Here is a 9,962-nt window from a genome sequence, read left to right as displayed (position 1 = left end):
AGGACAGCCAGCGGGACCGCAACACAGCGATCCTGCTGCCTGTCCTGGCTTATGGGATAGTGGCGCGCAGCCTCTCCCAGGCAAGGGGAGAGGCTACACACAGCTAAGGCTCCCCCAAGAGCCGCGTGCCTTTTAAAGAGCGTGTGGAGTGTGTGTGCGGCTCTTGGGGGCTTTTCCCCTTCCTCCTCCTCAGGGAAAAGCCCCGAAGAGCCACACACACGCTCCACACGGCTCTTTAAAGGGAGCACTGAGCAGAGCCTCCCACCTGCATTCGCTCCATAAGACACACATTTCCCCTTTCTTTTTAGGAGGGGGAAAGTGTGTCTTATAGAGCGAAAAATACGGTATTTTATGCTTTTATTCAGCATTTCTTTGTGGGGGAGATTATACAAGAATGGGCATTCATCCTGATTTGTTTTCAAGGTGATTATACACCTTCCTGTTCATCATTCATTCAACACACACCTTTCTGTGCAATTTCTGTATACTTTCCCAACTGAGAACAGACTGTTGTTTTTAAAAATTGATTTTTTTACACAATAGACACAGAGCACGTCAATTCACTTTAACTGCAAAACTGCAAAGCCGGCAAGCTCTCCATCACATCATGAATCTTTGCACCTGGAACACAGCAAACCTCCCAGGACATCCTGTTACCTCCACACACTGCCCCATCCTCCTCTCTGCTGAATTCCACAATGGCAACGCTGAGAATAAGAAGGAAGAAGAGGACAGGCAATGCCACCTCCTGGACTGGAAGTAAGTAAAAGGGCAAGCAGGTGGTAGCTGGCTGAGGGCAACCTGAGGTCAGTGATGTGGTGGCCCTCTCCCCCTAATGAACCAGACTCCACCAATTTATAGCAGGGGTGCCACTGGTACAACCAACGTCTGGAAGGACACAAAAGGCAAAGAGACAATACCCAAGACTTCGTTCAAGGGCCTTTATTTTGCAACCTGAGGATGGGAGGGATACTGGGTTGTATTCCTCAGAGATGTTAAGCCAAAGCCATCGTCTCCTGCAGCCAATTAACGTAGTTGCAGACCTTGACAAAGACGCTGGGGCTTTCTACCTGAGAGCATTTTTCAAAGCCCCAGGATGTGATGCCTTGCAGTGTGTTACGACAGACGAGGGGTGAGCCAGGGTCTCCCTGCGGAGGCAATGAAGAAATGCTGTTATGGAGTAAAAAAAATCCATCAATTCAAGGTGGCGGTACTGGGATATAAAGCCCGGGACCTGCAGCGACTAAAGGATCGCCTCACCTCTCATTTCAGGGGTGGAGGCCAGATCTTAATTTCATCACCCATGATCCTGGGAAATCCTGGGAACTGTAGTTTAAGATTGCTGGAAACTGTTGGTTTTTGAGGGGGAAACTACAGTTTCCAGGATTCTTTGGCAGAAGCCATGTGTTTTAAAAGTATTTTTGTGTAAACAGCCCTAGGCTCCATGCTTCCTGTCATCAGCCATGTGCAAGTAAGTATCAAAGACTCTAGGAATAAATCAGGAGACACAAACATTAGGGTGGCAGTGGTGTTTTATGGCTGGGAGAGAGTGGTAGGAATGGCCATGCTCACCTGGCAGGAATCTGATCCACCCGTCTTGACAGTGGCACATAGCATGTGGCCCAAGTGGACAGCAGGATAGGCAGCCAAACATTCCTGGTCAGTCAGGGTGGTGATATTTCCACAGTAGAGGATGTCTGGTGGGTACTCTAATGGGGCAAGGGTAAGGGAGAGAGGAATGGATGAAGTAGGTATTTAACATGCTGCAAGAAAAGCTCACTCTCTAATTATTTGCTGGATTCCCCACCCCTGCCAACACACTTTCGCCTTTTCTCATGGGGCTGATTCACACAGAGTTTGTGGCGGGTTCCTAGGTGTAAGAAGGCATCGTTTTCCACTCCAAACCCATGCCTAGTCACATGCAGCGCTGTTTCCATTCCACTGCAATGCAGCTTCCAACAAAAAAAAGAGTTATTCATCTCAGTGTTCACTGCAGCAGAATTTCATGGAATAAACTACACAGGTCCGAATCCAACTAAGTTTCACTCAGAGTAGACCCCTTGAAATCAATGGTCCTTCATTATATCCCTTAAATTTAGTGGGTCTCCTCTGAGCAGGACTAGCATTGGAGACAATCCATAATTAATCATGTTTTTATCACGGTATTCCACACCATTCATTTCAATGCAAAGGAAACACAATGCAAATGTAAGGGGGAAGTAATCAATTGTGTGTCATTTGTGGACTGAAAACAACTACAGCAGCAAATACCGATTGTATTTGTTGGATTGAGTTTTTGGCTGAACGTGGGATGACTCAGCAAACATTGGCCATTTCTGCTCCCATTTCCATTTCCATTTGAATCCTCTGACACCTGTAGACCTCAAGCTAAATGCCTTCAGTCACTGTCACTACTGCCCATTTTCATGACCTTCTGCTCTGGGGCCAATGTCAGACTCCTGCACCCTCTTTCTCAGCCAGCTAGGGAGTGTTAGGACATTAATCCTTACAGAAAACCTAACCTATAACTGCTGTTTATAGATGCTTAATGGATTTTGGCAAAGTAGAAGTTGAGGAACTTAGAGAAGTGAGGAACAGGGAATTATAAGACATTATACAGCCTAAACAATGGGAAATTGCTATAGGATCTGTACAAAATATTTCCTTGGACCTGAAATTTGAGATTGATGCGGCAAGGATGAATATTTCAAGTATAAGAGGGCACTGTTTAAAGTACGAGATGTAAAGCTGGGAATGTCTATTTGATGCATATGGAATGGGTTTGTACAGTGATATATTTTCCTTTTGGTCTGAAGTTGTTAGTCACATCAATTTAGTATTGGCAAAATCCTTGAAATTTGCGGGTGTTCATGTACTTTCAAACTGTATCCCTGTAGTATGGGGATTAATAGTAGTAAAACAAGTGGGGTTTTCGTGAGACCTTATGATGACTAATAAACTTATATTTGATACCTGGAATAATACATACCCACTGTCTATTGCACAACGGTCTGAGTACCCTCACTGTCCTGGCTGCATGTGACCATATTGCATACAGGCATCAGCAGTGCTATTTTTCTAGAAACTTTTCTAGAGGAACTCACCATGAACGCCTCCCTCTTTTTCTTATAATCGCAATGACACACACCTGTGCCAGAACTCACTTGAGAGGTTCCGGAACCCACCCAAGAGGTGCCAAAACTGAGTTTCAGCAAGTTCCCTCTGAAAAAAAGCCCAGGGCATCAGTGATGTGTGGCTACCTATCAGGACATCTGGATGGCTTATATTAAATTATATGTTTAATTTAAGATACCTATACTGATGCTCACTGTGTCCACAATGTGAACTGATCATGGTCTAGTATTGTTTGTACATTGTCGTCGTCGTCATCATCATCTCTTTCTTCTTTAATTTTATTTGACTTTTTCTCTTTTTCTGTTCCTTCTTAAGTTTTCAAATAAAAAATGAATAAGAAGGATGTTAATTCTGCCACATAGTGCATCAGGAAAATGGTGATCAGTAGAACTTGGAAGATAAGAAAGTGCAGTGATAGAGGCTTCTCCCACTTCATCAGCAATGGGGATTCAACCCCACCACAATTTTAGTACACATTTTTTCCTAATGAGCACATTTTGTATGCAATTTTGCCAAATGTACACATTTTTACAAAATAAACTCCCATTATGCAATGCATTTTTGTGTGCTATTTCCCCTAATATCTGCATTTTCATGCAGACTTTCTCCTAATATACACATTTTTGCACCCATTTACTTGGCTGAAGAACCGTATTGCAAAATTCAGAGAATTGCAAAAGACGGCCACGTTTTGGTTTGTGTGCTGTTTCAGAAAATCTGAATCAGGTAGGTCCGCCCTTAAGAGCAAATTGAGTCAGAGTTCTCCCCCATCCCTGTTCACATCCTAGGTTCCTTCCAGCTCCCCACCCCCACCCCCATTACCTTTCTGCAGAATGGGGGTGCCCCATCCAGCGACGACACAGTAGCTGCCAGGATCAACACAGCTGCTGGGCAAGGCAAGTGGCCGGACGCTGTCAGTCAACCTGATGGGGGTCAGGAGTTTGACCAACATGATGTCGTTATCCTTGTTGAAGCTGTTGTAAAAGGGGTGACGGATTGCCTTGATTCCGATCTTCAGCTGCTCTGTCCCTTCAGAGCTCAGCAGGCTGTTTTCTCCAAGAGCCACATAGAAGAAACTGTGGTACAAGAAGCAGGTGTAAAGGACAAAGAGGCACCCAAAGGCATTGGAGCAGGTATGTGGCCCTCCAGGTCTCTCTCTCTGGCCCTTGGGAGTCTCCCTAGACCACACCCTCTCTCCAGCCACGCCCATCTTCCCAGGCCACTCCCCCTGCTTTGTACCCTCTTGAGTGCTTTGGCATGGCTGGAATGTGTTCTGAATGCTGATAAGGCTTTTGGCTTGCCTGGATGAAGGACAGTTAGCCTTCAGTGTCAGTATATATAAAAACTCCATTTCCCTGACCACTTTTGCCTCTTGTCTCACCAGGGCCAGCACATACCCTTGCACTGCTTGGCGAAACAGGAAGTCCTGCCCTGCTGCTGCCACTGCTGCCGCCCCCACCACCAAAGTACCATGCCTGCTCCTGCTTCCACCTTCACTGTACATTCTGCCACCTCCACCATTAGCAGAGAAGCATCACAGGCACCGGTGCCAATTTCGGGCGAGATTCCAGGGATTTCAGGGAGAGATCTCGGACAAAATCACACGAGAGACCTTGCACACCCCACAATATATTGGGCGATTTCGGCCAGGATCTCACCAGAGATTGCCAGGATCTCTTCTAAAATCAGTGCTGATTCCAGCACTTCTCCACTGCTGGTGGAGGTGATGGCAGCCTCACCCCACTGAATGACTGTGCTGCTCCTGGCTCTCACCAACCACTGACATGTGGCCCACGGATGATTGCCCAGAAAGGAATGTGGCGCTCAGGCTGAAAATTACTCCCCATCCTTGTTTTATAGCACAAGGCTGCGCTCGCTACATTTGGTTCAGATATATCTATTCCTTTCCCCAGGATTAAAGTCTGCCTCTAAACACGCCATGAATTGGTCTGCTCCCCTTCTAAGGTCATGTAAGTGGCCACTCTGGATTTCGCCTTTGGCAGCCTTCTCCAAGCTGGTGCCCTCCATATGTTGTTGGGCTACAACTTCCATCAACCCCAGATAGGGATGTCAGAGGTTTCTGATGAAAACGGAAATGGGAGGGGAAATTGCCAATATTCATTTTTGCGGTTGCTTTGAGCCTACAAACAATTATTTAATTGATTACAAACACCCCACTTTCCATTTGCATTGCACCTCATTGGTGCATAATACAATGGCAATGCAACTTACGTAATAAATTACACAAGTTAGGTAGTTTTGCCACCGTGGACAGCAAGCTGAATAACAGACAAACTGCCTTAAACAGAAACAGGGCTAATATAGGGAAGAATGAACAATTATGCCTTTTTACATCCATAGCCCCAATCAGCATGGCCAATGGTCAGGGGTTGGTGGGAGTTGTACTCCAGGAACATCTGGAGAGCACAACTTTGGGGGAAAGCTGACATGGGAAGAACGTGGCTGTTTGCCATTGGAAAATTGTGTAAGAGCTAAGTTGAGCCAGAGGACAGTGAGCTGGAATCTCCCAAGTTGTTTGTGATTAATGACAAGTCAAGGCAAACAACTTCTTGGCACGCCAATAAAAATTTTCCCCAAAGGGCTTCATGGCACTTCAAAGGGCATTCTGAAGCAGGGTGGCCAAATTTGCTCCCCATCCTGCTCCTGCACACCTTTGAACAGCAGCCTGACATAAAGGCATTGAGCAGGAGAAGCCTTTTTGTAGTATAGTGATGCACAAGAGCTCAATGGAAGAGCATTGGCTTCGCATGTAGATGGTACCAGGTTCAATCCACAGCATCCCCAGGTAGGGATGGGAGAAATTTGCTGCTGGAACCCTGGAGAGCTGCTGCCAGTCGGTGTAGACAATAGTGAACTAGGTGGGCCAATGATGTGACTCTTTACTGGGCATCCCAAGACTGGCTCAATGCCTGGGGTATTCAGGGGGAAACAAGGTTCTATCAAGAGCAGCCACCAATGCAAACCCACTGAAGACACCTCACCTCTGAAAGGCACACATGGGGATCCCCAAGAGTGTCATTTACTCTCCAGGGTGAGCTCTTCTCAAAAAAGCTCAACAACTTTGGCTGGGTAAAAAGCCCTGGATCTAACCTTTGTAGACTTGGTTGCATTCCAGCCACACAAAAGCTAGATGCACTCCTCTCCCCATCCTGCATCCAGACAAGCAAGAGGCAACATCACAGTTCAGGGACACATTCCAGCCAGGCAAAGGCATGCAAGGAGGGTGTGGAGCAGGGCTGGTGAGGGGTGTGTCCTTGGCAGAGGGGGTGTGGCCTAGGGAGATGCCCAAGAGCTGGGCAGAGAGGTCTGAAGAGCTGCTTTTGGCCCCCATAACTGAGGTCCTCCCCCCCTCAATATCTACCCTTCCCTCTCTCAGTTAGGGCAGTTCTGAATCTCTGAATAGCAGAATTTCTCGGGCTCTCCTTAATTCTCAAGACCAGGACCTGCCAAGCTCCCCTTCTTTACTGACGGCCCCATCTGCACTATACATTTGAAGCTCAGTGATACAGCTTGAAGCAGCCATTGCTTCCCCCAAACGAATCCTGGGAAGCCTCGTTCCTTGATGGTGCTGAGAGCTGGTAAAGGTAAAGGGACCCGTGACCATTAGGGCCAGTTGTGGCTGACTCTGGGGTTGCGGCGCTCATCTTGCTTTATTGGCCGAGGGAGCCGGCGTACAGCTTCCAGGTCATGTGGCCAGCATGACTAAGCCCCTTCTGGCGAGCCAGAGCAGAGCACGGAAACGCCGTTTACCTTCCCGCCGGAGTGGTACCTATTTATCTACTTGCACTTTGATGTGCTTTCAAACTGCTAGGTGGGTAGGAGCAGGGACCGGGCAATGGGAGCTCACCCTGTTGCAGGGATTCGAACCGCCGACTTTCTGATCGGCAAGTCGTAGGCTCTGTGGTTTAACCCACAGTGCCACCCACGTAGGAGGCCCCTATTCCCCCAAGAGAGCTGCAATTCTCAGAGTGGGTGAACAGTTCCCCAGTTTCTTTGGAGGGAGCTATGACCAGGGCTGTCCACCCCATGATGCTCAGTGAGGCAGCTGCCTCAGGCAGCAGGCTCGGGACAGTTGAGAAGGATGGCAGATCCGGGCCCACGAGGACGATGGTGCTCACTGCCTCCTGTGCTTGTCACCTGCTGCCACTGACTCTTCCTCATTCTCCACCACTAGTGACGACTCATCCATCCCTGCCTCTTCTTCCACCACTGCCCATCCCGCAACTGGCCTCCTTGTCGGCCCTCTTTTTTCTCCCTTGCCACCTTCAGCATACTGGGGCTTCCTTGGGCCACCTCAGGTGGCGGAGGCAGTGGTGGCAGAGTGGAGGTGTCATTGTCATTAGTGGCAGTGGCAGGGGAACATGGCGGCGGTGGTGGTGGTGGTGGTGGAGGCTGTTTTCTGTTTTGCTTCAGGCAGCAAAACATCCTGGTTCAGCCCTGGCTATGGTGGTGCAAAGTGGTAAGATGCAGCTTTGACTGTATAGCACAGACAGAGCCATAGTTCCACAATAAGAGGCCTCCAGCTTGTCCTTCGCAACAAATGCAGCCCCTGCCTCCCAGTCACACATACCGATTTGTGAAGCACTGAGCAGCGGTGAGCAGCCACTGGCTGTTAATCAGAGTCCCTGTGCAGTGGAACTTCCCGCCATCAAACAGTGCTGCTGTCCAGGGCTGAGAGTTTTTGTTGCAGTGGAAACCCCTGAGCAATCCTGGTCCATTCTGTGCAGCCACTATAATAATAATAAAAATGGACAGGGATATCACAGCAAAGGGTTGGGAACGGAGGAAAGCAAATAATGTTCTTCTAGCTCTGCTGCAGCAAGGCATGGTCACATCTACACACCCACCCACCCTCCCAGCCGAGCGGAGAATACGGATGAGGGCAAACACAACACTCTCCACCAACCTCAGCCAGCCCTGCCTGCCTGTCTTCTTATTTGCGCCAGATCCAGGGGCTAGCCCTGCCTGGCTTGCCTCCCTCGCCCCCTGCGTTTCAGTGTTGCCCTGTATAACTCAGCAGGGGGAGGATGGAGTCAAAACTAGAATTAGTTGGCTCTGTTTGTCATTGGCTCTGGCACCACCCGCTGTTGGTCGTCCTGCCTTCTGTCCCACCAGTCCCAAAGGGCACCAGCCACCCGCGATACTGATAAAAAATGGTACTCATTTGTCCAGGTCGGCACCAGTGGCATGGCATTGTTGGGCACTTGCTAAGAGCAACTCGCCAGGAAGAGAGCAGGCATTGCCCATCTTTAGAGGCCCCTAGGCCCTGTTGCTTAAGAACACAGGAAGCTGCCTTATGCTTGGGAATGAATCTGGGACCTTCTGCATGCAAAGGAGACATTCTGGTGTTGAGCTATGGCTCATTCCCATTGGTCTGTCTAGCTCAGTACCATCTCTACACTAACTGACAGCCATTCTCCAAGATTTCCAACCAGGTTCTCTCCCAACACTACCTGAAGATGCCGGGGATTGAACTTTGGACCTTTTGATTGCAAACCCAATGCTCTACCATTAAGGTACAGCCAGTCTCCTCTTTGCTCCCCCTTCCTGTTCACCTGCCCTCTCTGAATGCACAAGCCGAGAAGCATGTATTGCCTATCTTGAATTCCTTTTGGAAGTAAGGCTGTATATAGTTTTCAAAAATAAATAAACAAGCATATCTGCTCTTCAAGTCTGACTCCCATATGCATGATCTCACCTGCTGCGACCAGAAGTACAGCCATTGCTAGAAGCTCCATGCCTATCATCAGAACAGGCAGCAAGAGTAGGCTATTGGGTCAACAGACGCTGGAAATTTTCTGAAGGATTGAAGGAGAACTGTCATTGCCAGCTTGGGAACAAGGCTGTACAAAAGGGGTGGCCAATGTAGTGCCCTCTAGATGCCCTCCTCCACCTGACCTCTGGTCATCCATTTTTGCTGCTCCACATCAGGTCAGGGAGGGTTGAGGTCAGCTTGGTTCAAAGGCACCGGTGGGAATGCCAAATTAGCCCAACTGGTGCATTTTCACTGTGATGAACTCACCAGTGCCTTGCATTAAGCGACAACACATAGTATACGGTACATAAGCAAACAAAATAAATAAATTAAAAAAATAATTGTCCAGTAGCACCTTAGACATCAACTAAGTTTGTTCTGGGTATAAGCTTTCGTGTGCATGCACACTTCTTCAGATACATTGAAACAGAAGTCACCAGACCCTTATATATAGTGGGAGGGTGGGGTGGGGCTTTTCTCAGAAAGGTAGTGGGAGATGGGTGATTGACTCAATGGGAATGGTAAACCTGTTGACGACTGTTAACGACTGCAGTTAGTCCTGCAGGAAAAAGCAAGGGATAGTATGCAGATGACCAAAAATAGCTTTAGCATATGTAATGAGACAAGAATCCAATATCACTATTCAGACCAGGTCTCTCCATAGTTTTCAGTTTAGTAATAAGTTGTAATTCAGCAACTTTTCTTTCAAGTCTATTTCTGAAATTCTTTTGTAATAAGACAACTGCTTTGAGATCCTGTATTGAATGTCTTGAATGTCGTAAGCAGTCCTTCATATATTGTTATTCATTCAACGGTACACACACACAATGAATAGCACTCCTCCTGTTTCCATTTTTTAAATGTACCCTGGTTGTGGGGAATCTTTGGCCCTCCAGATGTTGCTGAACTACAACTCCCATCAGCCCCAACAAGCATGACCAGTGCCCACCCACCCACACCCACCACGCACAGAAGAAGAGATTAGTAGGTTGGGGGGGGGACAACTCCAGTTTTTGCAGAAGTACAACAAAAAAACTTTAGGAGGAAGAAA

The 9,962-nt window shown here is 47.9% G+C and overlaps 1 protein-coding gene across 1 annotated transcript; it reads right to left on the bottom strand.

Moving 5' to 3' along the window:
• Positions 1 to 995: 995 nt before the first annotated feature.
• On the bottom strand, positions 996 to 8,894 carry LOC308591542 (trypsin-like; the record flags this gene model as incomplete). The annotated part of the gene is made up of 5 exons (XM_081202310.1): positions 996 to 1,148; positions 1,573 to 1,709; positions 3,958 to 4,436; positions 7,727 to 7,886; positions 8,855 to 8,894. 5 exons carry the CDS (start codon positions 8,892 to 8,894, stop codon positions 996 to 998), a joined length of 969 nt encoding a protein of 322 aa, XP_081058436.1.
• Positions 8,895 to 9,962: the final 1,068 nt, after the last annotated feature.

Source organism: Podarcis bocagei (assembly GCF_964188305.1).
Source record: "Podarcis bocagei genome assembly, chromosome: 7".
In the NCBI taxonomy this organism is placed as follows: domain Eukaryota; kingdom Metazoa; phylum Chordata; class Lepidosauria; order Squamata; family Lacertidae; genus Podarcis; species Podarcis bocagei.
Note: the sequence above shows the minus strand (reverse complement) of the source record. Positions and strands in the feature narration are given on the sequence as shown.